This window comes from Buteo buteo, chromosome 3, assembly GCF_964188355.1.
Source record: "Buteo buteo chromosome 3, bButBut1.hap1.1, whole genome shotgun sequence".
In the NCBI taxonomy this organism is placed as follows: domain Eukaryota; kingdom Metazoa; phylum Chordata; class Aves; order Accipitriformes; family Accipitridae; genus Buteo; species Buteo buteo.
Window position 1 is genome coordinate 68,632,226 of NC_134173.1, and position 19,014 is coordinate 68,651,239.

Here is a 19,014-nt window from a genome sequence, read left to right on the forward strand (position 1 = left end):
ATGGTTTTGTGGGTTGTTCCGCCCCCCCCTTTTTTTCTTCAAACAGCTTTTTCCCTTTTATTGCTTTTTAACTACATAAGATATCTCCACAGGACTCCAATCTAAACACTAAAACCAACTTTAAGTCATGTCACTTTAAGCGTCTCTCTCTTCTCCATCAGAGCCCAAGTTCCCATGACTACATGGTACACACTCTGTCAGGATTTATCTGAACGGCATACTGAACAGAGCGCACCAAAAAGCACTTTCACAGTTTCCTAACTGATGAGCAAATATGAAGAAGCCTGTTGGGAGTTCATAACAAGAAGTAGTACTTCTCTAAAAACCATACGAGCTACCAAAAAGCAGTAAATACTTTCAAAAATGTGCCTAAAACAAATACAAGTTCTCAAAAGGCAAAGCTAATTAATCTGAGATGTCTGAAACTTTGAGCTACCAGTGAATATTTTTGGGGGTTTCCTCGCAACAGTCACATTTCGGCAAAAGGAGGTTGCCTGATTATTACAACCAAATGTTTTGGCTACTACCAAATGAAGCGTAAAACGTATTCTATACTAAATGAATAAGTACTGTAGCATGTAAATGTAAAAGCAGCCTCAACTGCATTTTTGTGAAACATGGTCTTGTAAATACAGGACATTGCTGTCAAGTCTCCTTCACCACATTTTCAGTATCGTGATCAGGAGCCACCCATGAGCTGTCACTGTGGCCTCTGTATTTTAGAATGCTCATGTACCCATTTCTACGTCTTTGGTGCAATTTGCCATTCAGTGTAAAAACAGTAATAATTATCCTGAGTTTTATTTACTAGACAAAGAAACTTTTCTTACCTGTTTTTTTTTTTTTTTTTTAGGATGGTCTGCTACCAAAAGCATACTTCTTTGAAAACTGAAGATTGCTTGTAGCCTGTTACATAAGAACCAGCTTCTAAGTACAAAGCTTTTTATGATGCAAGATTGTTTCTGACTGCCCTAAGCGACTGGTTACAAGGTTAAAAAAGGCTGGGTTTAAGTCTAGTGCTGCTTGGAGTTGCCTGGATTCCCCCTCAAAAAATAAAAATCTATTTTAATTAAAAAAATAAACAAGGATAAAAATAGGATGTTACGATTTACCTGTTGTAATTACATAGAGGTGATGCTTCAAGGGAAATGAAGTGATAGAAACAACAGAAAAATTTCTTTCTCTTCAGACACACACACAAAATAGATCTTAGCAGTTTTCACAGTCCAGGCTAAGGAACAAAGTCTGTACGTATTGCCAACAAACACAAAAAGATGATTTAGAATGGAAGTGCTCCTGTTCTCTTGCATGATTTCACCTGCCTCCCTTGACAGAATACTTTGTAGCTGGAAGATGATCTTGTGGTAGAAAAGCGTATGAAATCACTGTAGATGAACTGACTGTATAGCAGCTTCAGTGCTGCATAAGTTTCTACAAAATCATAAGGAGGAAAAACCCTGTCCCTTTACCTTGTCCCAAAAGTCCTTCCCCCAGCACAATAAAAAAATTCACAGAAACTAAAGCATAAAGGGAAAGTTACATATAGGAAACTGTGAAAATGATTCATACACAACATACTTTCAAAGAAAATTTTAAAAGAGGCAAAACAAACAAGAAAAACCCCATACTCTCCCCTTTCCCATTTCTAATCTTAGATAAGTGTCCATGACACAACGAAGAACATTAAGAAATCTTCCCCTTTCAAGTTATGTTAGATTACACCAGACTTGCACTGAGAACAACAAAATTTATGGTAGGCTAAGCAGGAGCCAGTCATTCTTTCACTGATGTAGCACGCACACATCTGTTACAGGATCGGTCTAGACCAACAGACCTCTAAGCTCCAGCAGATCAGCATAGTGAGAAACAAAATGAGCAACAGCCATCACAGGAATGGTGGTTTGTTTTTTTTTTTTAATTTTAAAAAAAACAACAAACATATCTGCAGCCATATTTCATTGCACTCATCAGTTAAATATTTATTAAAAAAGGATGCGTGACAAGTTCTAATTGTCAGAAAGCACATTTTGAGTTTTCAACTTCTCATTGAAGAGCAAAAGAAAGAAAGAAATAACATTAGTCATTAACAACGCTCAAGTATTACAAAAGTATAACAGTAAAACAGGCATCAGAAACAACTGCAGCTATTCTGTACTGTATCATCAGCTTCTAACTGTCCCTTCTTATCTACCAGCCTGACTAAAGGGAATTTAAAAATTTAAGCTTAACCTCTGTATCTCAAGAAAGTCCTGCAAAACATCTGCTGCTTTAGGAGAAAGACTCAGAACTGCCTGGTCATGATAACTGAGTTATCCCTTGAGTGCAAAGATGTCCTTTCAGCTGGAGCTGGGACACAGTGGAATGGTAATCAAGACGGTCTTGTGGTGATCCCACATGTGCAGTACTTATTCTCAGAACAGATGTCATCATTCCCTAAAAATTCCAACTAGCTCACACAGTAATACCAACTCAAGGATTAAAATCAACTCTTCAAAATCTATTTGAGTAACACAAATCATGGAGCTACTGTGGATATAAAAGCATGTCTGGTCAGAACAAAGCAGAGGCTCTATTTTAAGACACTGTATCAGTAATCTGTCTATACCATCTTTGGATTTCAACTTTTTTTTTTTAATATAAAGTAATTAACCACCCATCTATATGTGTAATAATCCACCTCTTTGAATATTATAAAAATCTTCTCCCAGTTTCATGCAGAAATACGAAGTTAAAGATGTTTTCTTTGCATGAATGTAACATTATGCTGAAGAAATCAACACAGAAAGGAGTACAGATTGTAAATTCTCTTAAACCAAACCTAGACTACAATATGATGGGTTTGTTCCTTCAAAGCGCTACATTAGCAGTAGAATTAACCTTAAAAATTGTGTTTACTGATGGCCATTAGACAACACTCATGCTTTAAAAAAATTATTATTAAAAAAAATAATCTTGCAGTTCTTTGGTAACTACTGTACAAGATGCCTAAGCACAGCTACAAAGCTGACAGGGTATTTTGGGGGGTCTGTTGTGACTGGATGACAAAAACCCCTAAGTTTTGTTGCTTAAGAGGAAAAAAAACTTGGAAATTTTCAGAAGTTTCAGTAGTTTAAACAACATAGCATGAAAACTTTCTAGTCACGCTGCTACACAGAAGCACGTACTTACTATTTTCTCCTTTGATAATATTACAACATATTTAAATTAAGTTTGGGTATTGGTTTTTTGGGGGGTGGTTTTGCTTTTTTTTTTTTCCCTTTAATAAGCCAAACACACAGAAGTCCTTTGGAGAATACCTCCTAGGGCCCTGATTTTTTGAGGTATGCCTTTATATTTTGTTGTGCTTTCCACTAAAAACTTACCAAATGCAAAGTCATCAGAATCAGTAAAAATGCTTGCTCTGATTTTTCATCTGAAACTTGTTCCCACATTGCATCTAATCGGATCCAAAGTCTCCTCTGAAAAGAATTTTAGTTTTAATAGGAAAAGAGCCACAACTAGAAGAGAATATGTATCAATGCATCCAGCTGAACTAACTGCACTTCTACTGGAGGACAACCAAGTGAAAAACCCAGCAATTGAGTCCATCATCCACCTTATTATTTCAGAAAACTTGTTAATTGTGATTAAGGAACAGCAAATTCACCATTCTGTAATACCTTCACAGAACTGACAGAAACACAGACACAAACACACATACAAAACAGTCTATTTCTTTTTTGTCACGTTCTTTATGAAAAGGTGGTTCTGATCCAACCACTAATCTGAGCTATTGTAGGAATTACACCACACTGAGAGGCTATGAAACAGATCTTTTTGTTAAATCTGTTTAATTTCCCTACCATTTCTGTTCAGAAAATAGTTCTAGTTCACAATCTTATTGAAAATAAAGAAAATTATTAGTTTATCCACAAACCAACTTAAAGTCACTGAGGTAAGTGCAGGTTGTGTTGAATTAAGTTAGCTTTAAAATAATGACTTAAGCTACTTCAGGCTGCAGCACCGTAACAGCAGAGAGTTTGACACTGCCTGCAAAAGCCCAGTGAGGGCTCCAACCCACATACAACACTTAAGTTAAAAATCAAACAGCTGCAAGGATGGGATCATCCCCTCTGCCTTAATATAGTGGGCTCAAAATTGAAGTTCAGGAGATGCTTGAAGAGCTCTTCAGTCATGCACGATGCACGGACAATAGCAGAGGTAATAAGAGCTACGTAACAGTCACTTCAACCATTCAGTCTCAATCCCCTGCTTCATATGAATCACAGCCTTAGGTAAGCAGATGTATAGAAAACAACCTAGCTTTAAAGTAGCAGCAGCAGAACTGCGCATGCAAGCTACAACTACAATAAAGACACACAGTCAAAGACTGGAGCACTTTGCCTGCCAGATTCTGACCATCTGTATCTCCTCATGCAAATTAATAAAAACAAATTTGGGAGAGTTGCAGATTTTTTGCAGTATGTAATAGCAGAGCATATTTATATCTTGTTTCCCATCAAATAAAGCTTTTTTATATTTACAGATAATAAAAAAATAATACAAAACAAGTCCAGAATCAATTTAAAGTGCAAACAGTTTAAAGAGGGAACATAAAATAGTTATACAAACAAAAGAAACTCAAGAAATGTACTAGAAGCGCCCACTATTCTCTATTCCTCTGATTTACTGCTGTCAAATCAGACTTAAAAACTTTGAAAATACACACAATCCACACAAATGGTGCAGAACTCTATTTATCTTCTACATTTGAGTTTTCTTTGGACAGGCATTCCCACACTCAGATTGCACTGATGTATCTCCCAAACCATGAAAGCATTATACTGTATTCTTACCCTAGAAGTCACCGGAGATGGCAGAATACATATTTTTACTTAACTCTATGAATGCTGTCAACTGTACTAATAAGCATACCAATGGCTGTACCTATTCTACATAGTTAAGACCAAGGGGCAGCAACACCGTCAAACACAAACCAGAACAGGTTGATTTCTGACCGATCCATAAGCAACCATGGCTTAGTCACACAAGAAAAGAAGCAGTCACAGTTAACAGAGAAGTTACAGAAGTTAATCTAGGTTACATAATAAAAATAAAATATATAATTTTAAATGCAATCTTACAATTAGTCTCTTACCTAGTCAGCTACTGTAAACAAAAGCACTGTTAAAATTTTGAACATAGTTTTTCTACTAAGCCAACATTAACTAATTTTAATCCTATGGAATTATATTTTCCATACCCAAGACTATCAGGAGAACGCCATGATTAATACTCTTTCCTTGCATACCAAATGCTTTGCTCATGCCAACACATTCAGCAAAACTAAAAAGAATCTATTAAATCCATCTCCTAGATACGTGCTGGCTCCTGAAGAATTGACAAGTACTTGATGAACTAAGCATATAACCCAAAACAACAAACTGCAATCTATGAAACAACAGCAAAAAAACGTCTTCTTTCAGCTTCGTTATGCTAGTACCTTCGACCAAGTGCAGGGCAAGAGAAGAGCTATACACTGTCTTGTTTTAAAGTCATTTGGAAGACATTTCCTCATAACTGCTGACCTAGTCCATAGGAAATCACACTGAAACCTCAAATAGGAAGCAGTGGACTGATACCCCATAGAAACCAGCTCTGGAAGTTTACCTGTTTTCACACTCCTACCTCTGGATAGTGAAGCAGGATGAACGTTTAAATGACGCTCATAATAACCATTAAAAAAACCCCAACACTGAGGCTTCAAGGTTGAGATGCTGAGACTGTATAATCACTTCTGCTGCATTATTTTGCTCCTCTCCTTCCACCACTTATTTTGTTTTCCATATTATTTTCCTCACTCCACATTCACCCCTTCCATCCTTACCTCATTGCTTAAATGAAGTCTCCCTTGGCAGGTTTCTGCAGTCAGAGTTCTGCGCTGACTTGATCTAACGAGTGGCTGGGGAAAACCTCTGCTAACGCTCCCAAACAAAACTCAACCTTCATCTTCCCTCTAAAAATCCCAACATTCACACTTGTTTCTACTGCAACAACCACCAACACCAAAACCACCAAGAAGTACAACAGTAATATTTCAGTTCAGGCAACTGCTTTACGCACTAATCTTTAAGACGCCAGGGCAGGAAAGCTTTCCGTAACTAGCTCAACACAAGAGCAAAGTCCCACAATTAAAAGACCAGATTACATGCATACCAATGCCTCTAGCTCCCGTGGATTTGGGCGGGTGGTACTGCCCCGTCCCTGATGCTCTTTCTCAAAGACCACAAAAAAAAAAAAAAAAAAAGAAAAGGGGGGGAGCGGGGGATGATTTACCTCTTCCAGGAGTGTGACCGTATTTCTGCAGTTCTGCAACCGGGTGGTGAAGCTGGAGGTGGTCGGGGAGTTGTAATCCTCTGTGGTCTCGGCGATGAACTCCGACACGGTGATCTGGTCCGGCATGATCCTACCCCACCGGTAAAGCCCAGAAGGAGCCGAGGACACAGATCCGGGGGAGAGGAAGCCAAGTTTTTTTGGGGGGAAGGTAGAGGAGAAAAAAAGAAAAGGGGGGAAAACAAAACAAAACAACAACAACAAAAAAAAAAAGCAGAGGGAAGATGTTAACAGCCAGCAGAGACCCGCAGCAGCAAAGCAGCGGAGCCGCAGAGAGAGGCTGGGGCTTCGCCCTCCGCATCCAGCCTCCCCCCGGCCGCCCCCTCTCCTCCTCCTCCTCCCCCCGGGCAGGAGGTGAAGGGGGGAGAGACCCCCCCCCCCCGGCAACCCCTCGCCCCACGCCGCTCGGCCCCGCCGGTGGGGAGCGCTCCCTCGGCTGACCGCGGCCCCCCGACGGCTGCGGGGACGGGGCCGCCTCTGAGGAGCCCGGCCCCGCCGCCGGCGCTGAGGGGAGGGAGGGGAGGGGGAGCGGCGCCCGCCAGCCCCCACCCCGCCGGGCTCAGCCCCTTTCCCCACCCGCCGCCGACCCTCCTCACGCCCCTCGCCTCCGCCGCCGCTCGCTCCCGCCCGCCGCCGAGTTGAGCACTAACTTGTGCGGGCTCCGGCTGCGCCCCCCGGCCGGGGCGGGGGGATAGTGGGGGGGGGAAGGAGAGGAGGGGAAAGGGCCGGGGGCGGCGGCGGCGGCTGGGCCGGGGCTGGCGGGGGCTCCCGCCGCCGCTGACAGTCGCCCGGTGACTGACACGCGCTGCCCAGCGCCCGCCCGCACCCGTTACGTGGGCCAACGAGGAAGTGCTCTGCGCAGGCGCCGACGCCCGCCTGGCCTCTCCCCCCCCCCCTTCACCCGGCGGCACCGCCCCCTCCCCCGGCCTCGCGCGCACACCCCCCCCCCCTCCCTCCCCTCCCCGCCCCGCCCCCGCGGGGGGTGCCTCGCGCCGGGGCGCGCGCGGGGGCTGCGGCGCGGGGGAGGCGCGGAGCCGGGGGGGGGGGGGGCTGTGCCTCTTTTTTTTTTATTTCCTTTTTTTTTGTTGTTGTTTGTTTGTTATAAAAAGGCTTCTTGGTGGAAGCGTACGAGGTCGGGGGGTGCCGGGTACACCCCAAGGGCAAGTCAGCGGGTGTCTTTTTTTTTGTTTGTTTTGTTTTATTTTGTTTTTCCTTTTTTAAGTCCATCCCAGCCAGTCGAAGCCCCTTTGCGTCAAGCCCTTTGCGCTGCGAGCTCTCGGCGATGTAAAGCCTGAAGATTTCTTACAGCCGCTGCTGCTAAAGTCATCGCTCCGAGCCGTCTGCCTCTATAAATTTTTACCCTCCTTGCACCCGGGGAATTTTTAAGAAGTCCTGCCGTGTCTCAGGGACACCCTTGAACCTGCTGGTGCTGATACGTGCTACTAATTCTGCTCCTGAGCCTTCTCAAAAGAGAAAGGGAGAGGGATATCTGACTGTCGAAATGGCTGGATCGCAGAGTTCGTCCCGGTGCAACCGAGAGAGCAGCAGCAGCACCGGCCCGAAACCTTCCCCACATCCCTGCTGCCCTTCCTTGTGTTGTTTACCAGTCCTGCATCCTCACACAACTAGTATTCCTGATTAAGTTAAAATATCCTTTATCCGCTACTGCCTCATGTAACTCTGGGAATTGACAGGCAGCACTAATGAGGGTTTCTTTTTTTTTTTTTAAAGCTTAGATTTTGGGGCCCATATGTGCCTTTCTAGAGAAGGCAGGGTCTCAGGAGGCTCAAGCAATTATGGTCATCTGCTGTTTCAGTCGGATTTGTTTAGTCGTACTATGTGTTTTCCTTCTCTTTGTATTTGGGATTCTCTCCCCAGAAGCTGGGAAATTCAGGAGTGGTAAATATTCTCAAATCTGAACAACTGAAAATGAGCAATATTACATGGATATATCCATTTCAAAGGTTTTAATGTTCTGTACATGAGCACCTACTCCTGTATTACAGGCTTTTACATGGGCTTTTATGTAATTCTAATAAAATGCCTGTACAACTCAGAAATAGTTGAAAATGCCAACAAAAGGCTGCGAAGCCTGAGTAAGCATAAAAAGGAGATACCTTATTTGTGTATACCCATAAAAAAAATTACTCGTATGCAGTTCTGCCAGCAAAAATATGACCAACACTCCTGAGAAATGGTCCTGCCTGAACACGTTTCTTTGATTTCATTGCCTTTGCAGAAGCCCTCCATCTGGCCATGTGATTGCTGCCGCTGCTGCTGCTGCTGCTTCACGTGATCCGGCTTTCCGGCACAAAGGCTCCGGGCTCGTACAGATGAGTGTTAAACGTCATGAGACTCTGAAAGGTAGAGTAGGCAAGAGGAGGAGGAGGAGGAAGCCAAGAAAAGAACCGCGTGGGAGTTGCACTGAAAAAAAAATGGATCTGGGCGAAAAAAAAAAATTGAAGCGGTGGAGAAGCGACTGGAGCGGTAGGAAGAAAATCAATTGAGGATCGTGTTCGCAAGAGCCGTGGAGGAGGAAGAGAGAACAAGAAGATAAAAATGGCTGGTGGCATCACAAGCGGCATGGAAAGGAGAGTGAAGAACTGTCTGGGGGTTTGGGCAGGAAAGAACTGTTAGTAGCACCAGACAGAGCTGTTTCAGAGTGCCTAGCCTGCTTGGAAACCGGAGGGGTGAGGGGCTGGGATACGGCCCGAGGGCCAAACAGGACCTCTGTGGTCATCTCCTGAAATTTCCTGCAGAGGATCGATCGTGGGCTGTCACACCGCTGTCCTGAGCCAGACCTACGCTCTGCGGGTCAGCTACGGTGCTCGCGTTGGAAGGAGACCTGATCCCTCTCTAGCAGGTTTCAAGTGAGGATAAATCCATTGCATTGATGGGTAAACCCGTTTAATTAATTGAGTACTCCCACTGTTAATGTTGAATTGTTCCTCTTCAGGCTGAAGTTACTGAGCTTGAGCACTAGTCTTTGGATTGTGAAATAACCTTGTCTGCTATCCTGAACAAATCCTGCCCCAAAGAGTGTGGACAAAAGCTGGACATATTGCTACAGACATCATTTCTTTAATACTATGTAGAGAAAATTTAAACCGCAGAATTGAAGAGCCTGTTCGATAAAGAAAGGGAGGAGGCAGGCCAAGGAAACTGGAGCAGTGAAGAGTGACAGGAACGAAGGCATAGCAGAGAGTAACAGTAGCTGAGCTTCTGTGTTTCCTCATCAGGAAAAAAATTTTTTTCAAATAAAATATAAAATAGATAAAAAAAATAGAATGAATGCAGAAGAATACTGGGAAACAAAGAGAACAGCACAAGGCCTAAAGATGAAAAAGGAAGACCAATAGCTACTGATCATAATTGCCTATTAGTCGAGGGGTTTTGACAGTTCTGAAATTGTTAACTCTGTTAAAGAGAGTATGGTGCTCACTTTTGCTGCTTTGAAGCAGCATTTCCTCTTCCCCTGTACAAATGCTAGTAGAGAAAATAGCCCTATGGGCATGACCTCTTTAGGCTTGGATTAGCTTCACTTAAACTCACTGGAAGCAAGATTAGTTAATTAATATGATGCTAATAAAAAATAAATGCTACAACTTGCTTGTAAAAATGTGCTTACATTTAAACTAGACAAATTATATAAGTGTTTCAGATAGCTCTTAGTGGATTTCAGATTTAACCACGTTTCCTGTTTTGAATTGCGATCAGTATCTGAGATTCACTTCTAAATTTATAAGATGCACCTCCCTATAAGTTGTCACTAACTGAAATCACTGTTTCACTTCACAAATGTCAAAGAATAATCAGCAGAGTGTGAAAGTTATATTTCACGGCGTCTGCTCTAACGCTATCTTAGTTTGTGCTAGATCCTGGGGGAGGAGGCTGTGCCGCAGCCTTTTTCTCATCTAAGGCTTGCCGATAGAAGTTATGCTTATCTCACTCCTCTTGGTATTCTCATGTGAAATGCATCTCAGTGTCCATCCTGGGACAAGTTAGCCCGGGTGAGGAGCGTGCAAGCAGCCCTGGAAAGCACACTCCTTTCTGATGATGCATTGCAGTCAAGGAAGCTTGCTGTGCTGTCTTGCCATCCCACCCAGTGATTCAGTCCACAAATCCATTTGATTCCCTGGCCTTTTTTATTGTGATTGCCAACGGGAGAGTTAATTGCAGCAAACTGATAATAGTTCTGCAATATTGGTGACAGTCACCAGGCTTAGGGAGAGGCTGAGGAACATAGCAACGACAGCACGAACTACTAACACAGGTGTTTTGCAATATGCTGAACAGCAGCTATGGTGTTCTTCATTTTATAGTACTCTAGTCATATTTAGATTGAGATCATGAGTTCATTCACAAGAGCTGAGCAGTAGTCATCAGGTGATGATGACTGTTGTCATCGTTGCGAACTTTCAAACCTTACAGATATGTGCCAGAGGTGAAGCGCTACCTTGCACTTGCACAGCTCTTCGGGTAGTCAGTGCAATTAACCGTTTAAACCACGCCGCGGTGAGGTAGAGAACAGCAAGATTATCTTTCCACTACAGATAAGGAGACAGATACGGGAGGCTGTGGCCCTGCTGACCGAAGGCAGGGCTGTATTTTTGGCCGCCTCGCTCTAGTCGTGCCAAGTCAGCTCTTCAGGGTATCAACGCCTCGGCTGTGCTGAAGCCGCTGGCGGATCTCCCGCGGGATACGATTAGGCTGCCCGCAGAAAGCAGCCCCGGGACCCCCCCCGAGGCCACGCTTGCCTGCTTGCATAGAGAACGAGCTCAGGAATACAAACTCAGGCGTGGTTGCCGCTTGGTTTTTGGAAACGAGCTTGACCCGGGTCCCTGGCTGTGCACCAAATATGCTGTCAAGCATGCTCAGACAAGCTGCCTCCAGGGCCATTTGCAACCTGTCAGTGGTGGCGGTGAAGTGAGTTGTTAGCTGAAGAAGGAAATCACTGTGCACATGGCTACTGTGCAGATGAATCCTCTTGATTAGTATAGACGTAGTCATGCCAGGATCTCACGTGTCAAATTTGTGTTTTCTTTCTCCCCAAGTATGAAGGAGAGGAGGCCACTTTGCAAACAAGGGCTTACACCTACATGCATTTCTTTACTTTCAGGGTTCCCATCTTGGCTAATACTGCTCACAAAAGTGGTGTAGATCAGGCAATAGTGTCTAATTAAAACATCAAATCATTGAAAAACGCATGCTATTGTTAGTAAACTATATAGTTGTTCTTTTTATGCTCCTTAGCAACTTCACAAATATGGAGAGTATCACCAGCTCAGCAGCAAATAGCAACAGAACTAGTGGCATGCTAAAACTCATCAGGAAAATATCCTTAGGCTATGCTGCTCTACTATGCTGCTATTCTGAATAAATTTGTGGTTTGGTGTTACATTCATCCATTTCAGCTAAACACAGCAGTCAGCATTACTTCCCATCCTCCTTCCTATCCTAACTCCCTGTGTGGGATCACTGTATGGCACAAGGCAGCCATGGCATTTGATCCCCGATCAAGTTGGTTTGATATTCCCTGAGAAAACGTCTATGTGGTAAATTGCTGTTGTTACATTTCTATAATTTCATTTTCAGATAACTTCTGACAAAATTAATGGGAAATGCTTATTTAAATATATGGCCATCAGTACTAGAATATCCACAAAATTTCTGAACATCAGCTCTTCTCATTTGAGTTGAATGTTGGGCTTAGCGGATAAAAGGAGCTTCAAATCAACAATCTCAGCAGGGTGAGTTTGGCTTTTGCTTTTGGAGTATCTCATGTGCTCAAACGCGGTAAACTTTTTTTGTTAATGGAACTCCCATAGTTTTGTTTTGAAAAAAAAACCCGCCCCATTTATGTAAGGACACATAACATCATCGCTTTGTACTTCAGCGGGAAATGTTTAGTCAGGAGGAGTTCCACCTCCGGGAGCAGTGTCCTCTCGGAGGACAGTCCCGTCGGCTGACTGAGCCTTGTATGAAATGTAACAACCACATATTTTAACCTGCAGCATGTTTACACTTTTAATATCGCATAAGTGCATGATGTACTCACAGGAAAAGGCAAAGTCTATTTTAAACACTGAAGCCTACATCACACATTGTGACTGGTGCTAATTTGCTTGAAGGGAACTTATATGGTAAACTGCAAAGTGTTTCTGCTTGTGAAAGAAGGCTGTTGGATTTGACATTTGCAAACAAATCTTTGAAATGATTGTTTTATGAGGACAGAATAGTCAGGTAACTTTCCGGTCAAAGAAAAACGTTCTTACTTAAATCATATCACTGTACATGCAGAAAACCAAAATCCAGATCCAGCAAACATGCTGACTGCAATTCAGTATTTTTAAGCGACAGTATCTACCAATATGCCTTATGGACTACATGAACTGCATCAACAATTTCTGTTGCTGCTGTGACTGTTTTGAATACAAGGATCAGCTGATTTCAATTTTAATACTGGCATCTCTGAGCATTTGTCTTCATTTGGTATTTAAAATTAGATAAAAAAGCATAAGCAACTCTCAGAAACCACAGTATTAGTTTAAAGACCTTTTAGCACTAGCAATAGTGGCTTAAACAAAAGGTTCTTTTTGCATTTTTTCAATATTAATATGATAGCAAAAAGAGAACCCATTGTGTTCTCATTATAAATGACATTTTGGTAACATTAAGATCTTGCATTTTTAACGCTATACGTACCAAACGAAAAAGATTAAATCAAAACATCAGAAACATACCACTGAATGGTACCACTGAATTTTGCATCTTATTCACTTGAATGTCCTGTGCAAGGAGCATGACTAAACGATAGGTGAGCTCAAATAGCCATTTGAAAGGACAGCTGAAAATAACAGCACTGAAAATGAAGTGCAGCATTGAGTTACACAAGATTAAGCTGACTAATCTGCTGATTCAGTTTTGCCTTTGTTTTTTGGTTTTGTCATGCAAGATCAAGAGTCATGCAGACAAACACGTAATGGCATTCCAGGCTCACAGTAACAACAACAAGCAACGGGCTGTTCCCCTGCAACCTCTGCATCCTCCAAAGAGAAAAACGGCAAAATGCTCACTAGCAGCAAGAGGCAGCAGGTTAAGGACAGGGAAGGCGTGCTCTTTTTTTTGTTGCAGGTGTGCTGAATTTGGTATTTTTATTGCACACAGGTTTTTTGTTAGGGATGCTCATTTCAGAAACCTTACTTCAGTTCATAGGAATCGTAATACTGTGTGTGTTGGGAAAGATCAGATTCAAATAGAGCCCTTAAAACATCTACAGAATACAAAAACCCATCAGTATATTCTCCTGTAAGGACTGTGTTTTGGAGAGTCCAAAGATACCAAACTCTTACGAATGCTGTAGGTGCAGCCTCTGGCAAATTTAACCCTTGCCTGCCCATTGCTCACGGACACAGCCACGCCAGGACTGCCGACCCCACGGGAGCTGCTCCCCTGGCAGCACCCACCATCGCCGTGTCGGTGAGGGTGAGGACCCACACGGAGGAAACCTGTGCGTGGTTATCCTTGCGTTCCTGACCCTGAGCGATTCCTTGGAGGATTGTTGGGAAGGGCACAGCAGACACATTAGCATGAGAGCAGGCCATGCTAGCGGGATTGCAAAGCACGAGACAAAGCCAATATATCATGAAGGGGTACTCTGTGATTGAAACAAGAGAAATAAGAGTCTTTCCAAAGCAGGAATCGTAGCTGAATACATTTTTTTGTTTTAATATGAGAAATAGCAATGACTAAAATCAGAGTGTGATACTGCAGAAATGAACATGTTGCAGGGCAGCTGGCATAGCAGGCTCTCCAAAATAAAAAGAGAATGAAATAAAGCCTCAACCCGCACTGCAAACATTTCAATATTTTCTCTTTCCCTCTGGAAACGATATGGCTGTGTCATTATCCAGGCACATCTCTGGTTCTACCTAAGCTGCTAAATGCATGCTGATGGCAGCATGCGTCTTGCCTGCAGTGAAACTGGAGATTCAGGCCAAAAATGAACCTGGGAAGCAGACTGAGAATGAAATAAAGGCTCTGTAGACCTGGGATCATGTCCTTGAGCTGCTGTCACGGCTATGACATGGCATTTGATCTGTGTGTACATCATTTCTCTATCTGTGCAATGCAGACAATTACATTTATTTTTCTAGGTGAAGGCACACTGGGCTTTTCCAGCTGAGTAGTGCTATATCAGAACTAAGTATTTTTATTACAGGTTTTATTGCAAGAGTTTCAAAAAATAGCTGAAAGTTGAGAAGGGCTCTCAGGCCAAACAATTTCATCAGCATTTTATTGGATAGACAAAAAGGATTGGCAGGCAAATGAAAGGGTTTCTTTCTACTAGGTGTTGATGATATGAATATATAAAGCAGAGGCATCTGGTTTTGTGAGGGTTTTTTCCCCTCTGTATTATGAATTTATTAGCATTAAAGCAGTATTTAGTGGAAGAAGAGGGACTGAGACCCCATCATGCTAAACAGATACACAGAAATCATTTGTGGTTTTACACAAGCTTTTCTAAGACACAGTCTGCAGACATGCATGTGTATGGGCCTACTGAGTTGAAGTTCAAAAGCTGGCTTATAGTGTTGACTGGGCATACTTCATTTCTTAATTTCCTAAATAGCGTCTCGTTAGAGAAATGCTGGAAATAAATCTGCAGGTGTTGGATGTTATAAAAAAGGCCCTTACAACCACTGAACTTACTAGCACATCTGCATTTCCCGTATATAAGTCTCTGTTCTCAAGGATGCATCACTTGGCCAGACTCTAGACTTGAACTTAGCATAGAAAATTTTCAATTCAGGAGTGATGTCTTTTGGGTTTTGATGGGGGAGCGGGTGTGTGTTTATTTTGGGGGTTGGTTTGTCTGTTTGTTTATTAAGGAGATCAATATGTTTAACAATACATAAGACCTGAAATAATTTGAGGCATATCTGCTTTAATACTCAACGGCTTGCCATCAAGCAAAAAATTACTCAAATTTAAAATCAGGGTCTGAATGTTTTATTGATGTTTGAATGTTGTAGTTGTTGGGTTCTGTTAAAACCCAGGACAGCAGAAAACCATCCGGAAACTTTTGGAAACTGGTCTTGCTGTGTGGACCTAGTCTCTGTTGAGTCAGTGTTCACATGGTGCTAAATGAAATAAAGAAGTTCAGAATTTTAGTCTAGAAGTCCATCACAGCAGCCCCTCTCCTACTCCTTTGCTTCTACTTTTAATCACTGAAATTGAGCTTGCTGCTATCCTAAGTTCTCTGGCTTTCCATTGACTATGGTAGAGGGTGATCATCTGCTCCTCTGTCCTGCCTCTAACTATTTTTTTAATGCGTTGCTGATCCCAGCAAATTTGATATGGGGGCAGGAAAGGTGCCAAAATTCTTCAGTTCCTAGAATTTTTGTGAGAAAATAAAAATGATCAGAAGAAAAAGATGTTTATTGCCCCTATGGATAGAAAAGGCTCACCCTCATCTTGTTCTTTATCAAGATAATTGGTGTAGGAGAAAGATCCTATAAGTGTCCCGATCATGGGAAAAGTCTCACTGATGGTTTGCACCTCCTCAGGAGCTGCAGTCAAGACACAAATCCATAGGAAATCAGGTTTCATTAATTTCAGTGATCTTACCACTACTTATTTGCTTGTTGGTGGCTGTGTTTTGTTTTATTCCTCCAAAAAAATATAGGGGCAGTGGGACATAAAAACTTAAGTGCTGTTTCAAAATCAAATAGGAATATCCAGATTAATAGTTTCATACTTTTCAACAGATGATTGTCTGACTTCTGAACTCTTGCTTATTTATGGCAGCATGGACTTAAAAAGGAAAAATATGTGTAGCCATGTGACAAAGCAAATGCACCAAAGGAAGATTTATCCGATTTTCAGAAGATCAGCAGCAGTGATTCACCCTTCTTGGCTGGGCTGGGGTGCAATATGGTCAACCGTTTCCCCCAGGGAAGAAGAAAAGATGGAAGTCCCACACTGCTGCGATGGCCAGGCAGGGAGCAGTGACCTGTACCAGGATAGCTCCAGCCAGCGCACCAGGTAGAAATAAAACTTCAGCCTTAACCCTCAATAATGTTGTTGTAGGGGGTTCAAGTCAGGCAATCCAAATGTAGCTTTTAGCAGTTCAATGAAACACAGTAAAAACTTTAAAACAAGAGCACTCACCATCCAGAGACTGAATAAACAAAAGCATATTTAGACAACTGTGTGCTATTCAGCACTTTACATCACGAGAAGAAGAGAGTCCCTCCTCTTTCAAGCCCCCGCACAAATCTTGCCATAGATTTTTCAGGCTGATCTCAGAGATTTGTTGTTTTCAAAGTTAAAACAACATCAGTTACAAGATCGAGATGAGTTGAAATGAGTTACAGAAAGTGTCCTTTTTATACCCTGCCCCCCTCATTCAGCTTTGAAATCTATGAAAGCAAAGCAAAATACATAATAAATGTTGGTGTTTGTTCAGTACTTGCTCAGGCAGTCAGTGTTTTGTAAGGATTTACTGATTTATTGGAATTTTTGATCCTTGGAAGGATCAATAGGTTAGACATTTTCTGAAAAACACCCACTGTAGTAATGTCCAAAGTGGCCTTAAGCAGAGAAAAAACCCACTGGCAGGTGTTGCGATTGATAAAACCAATTTCTTTTAGGCTTATTTTTCATAGATTCTGGTCTGCCTTTTTAAAAACAGTAATTCATATTTATGTCTTTCTTCTTTCTTACCGATTCCATAGTGAATCTCTTGAAGAAAAACTTGAAAGCCTGGAAGCTGAAGATCTCATGTCTCATCTGTCACGACCAGAAACCTACCTAGAAGAGGAGAAAAGATCAAATAAGTAAAACTGACCAAAGCTATGGGACTGACAAGATTATTCAGTCGGTTTGAAACAATGCCTATGAATTGTTCAGTGATGGCAATTTATCATAAGTTATTTGATTACTGCATTCGATAATGTGAATTTCATCGTGGTAAACAGATCCTTCAGGAATCGCCTGAAGAGAACACCTTGTTAGAAATTGCTACAGGAGCACTTCATTTAGCTGACTGGGAAAACTCTCTGTCTAACTCAATGTGGCAACTACTCACTCAGCTGCACTGAATGCAGAGCTGGTAACGTCGCCTGTCCAAGTTGTCTGACACTTCAGAAGACCCTGTTTTCAGATATAACTTCAGTCTAACCATTCAGGCTGAAAATTTCCATGTCAGGTGTATGCACCAGACTGATCTTTTTTGGAAGATGGAGATAGGATTTGAAGGATAAAGAGACTGCGAGCAAGAAGTGGCCTGATGGGGAGGAATCCTGCGTACAGGAGAGGGGAGGAGGGTTTGGGGAGACAGTCAAACCAGGACATGGACAAGTGGCTTCACAGTTTTTCGTCAGACCTCTCCACCATTATATTGCATACTATTTCCAGTTTAAGACTTGCGTTGCTGCGGGGGACGGAAGGTGATAGAGACTCTGCAGAGCCTCTGGAGGAGGTGGGGAGGACTGGGACGTACCTTTCACTTTGAGACCTGCTGGGCTGATCTCCGTGGTAGGTCCAAAGGGACAAGGTGGAAAAAGATTGACCAGGCTTTGGGGCCAGATATTGGTGCTGGGAAGGAGAAGAGTACCCAGAAGGCACTGCCTTTAAAGATGAGGTTGTGAAGCAAGGAGGCTGGGACAAGCCACATGAGACACAGAGATGTGGACTGGGTACGTTGGCAGAACAGGAGATGTGACAAGGACCCATAAGGATGAGACTGGGATGGAACAGAGGGACCAAGGCAGAAGGGGAGTTGGAGGGAGGTCACCTCCAGATCACACCCTTTGCTTAGCTAGTCTGCCTGTTTCCATTTGAGCAGACCACTTGATTCCATGAGGAAAAGCACATCTCCTCCTCTATGAGTTGGTTTTTTTTTTTCCTCCTCTTTTAAGAGAAGTCTTGTTACTTCTGTTGACCTATTTCCCCAGAGACTGCTGTAGTTTGTTTATGGGGTTTGTCGTGTTTGTTTTATGTTTCCAAATATGTCATGTGGGTCTGGAGGTCTGCCAACCCTTAACATTAAAAATAACATAGAATAATCCCTGTCTCCAAGACACATGGGATTCAATTAAAAATTGCGACATAAAAGTTTTTGGATGGGATGTTACTGTATCTCTTTTGCCTTCTGTCTCTGAGCCTTTAGGATACTTTCAAGTGATGTTGTCAGGAGCTCTTTTGCCATTAGGAGGACTACACATCTCTTTAACCAGCAGATTTCAGATTTTTACGTACTGGCTGGAAAGCATCTGAGATTCTACCAGGTACCACCTGCTTGGCAGCATGGGAGAAGAAATGGTTATGGGGTCTGTCCATAAGGGAGAGGTGTGTCCTCGATATGAAGGAAAGGATGTGAGAGGGGAAGTATGTACCTTAAACCAAGAATATTATGCTTGAATATTATGTTACATGGAGGAAAAAGGTGTTAGAAGAAGACCTGGGCATTACACTGTTTTTTGGGGACTGGGAAGGGCCTCCACCAGTAGACAACCAAGTACCACCATCAACAAGACCATAGCCACTGGCAACCCTGGATCTGACTCAACCCATGATGACATGTCTGCTTGTTGTTTAACTTTACAGCACATCTGTTCCTTTTAATGATATTATCCA

The 19,014-nt window shown here is 42.6% G+C and overlaps 1 protein-coding gene across 3 annotated transcripts in view; it reads right to left on the minus strand.

The window, feature by feature from the left end:
- The window catches only part of ASAP1 (ArfGAP with SH3 domain, ankyrin repeat and PH domain 1), a 161,796-nt gene that overhangs the window by 124,598 nt on the left and 18,184 nt on the right, over nt 1–19,014 (minus strand). For 2 of the 3 annotated variants that reach the window (XM_075023963.1, XM_075023964.1), the window contains exons 2-3: nt 17,101–17,187; nt 6,316–6,445 (exon numbers count right to left, since the gene is read on the minus strand). In XM_075023963.1, coding sequence (XP_074880064.1) covers nt 6,316–6,445; nt 17,101–17,159 — 189 coding nt within the window. In that variant the 5' untranslated portion in view covers nt 17,160–17,187. Of the gene's footprint in view, nt 1–6,315; nt 6,446–7,022; nt 7,133–17,100; nt 17,188–19,014 lie in introns of those variants that run through there. The other variant, XM_075023965.1, reaches the window with a different exon arrangement.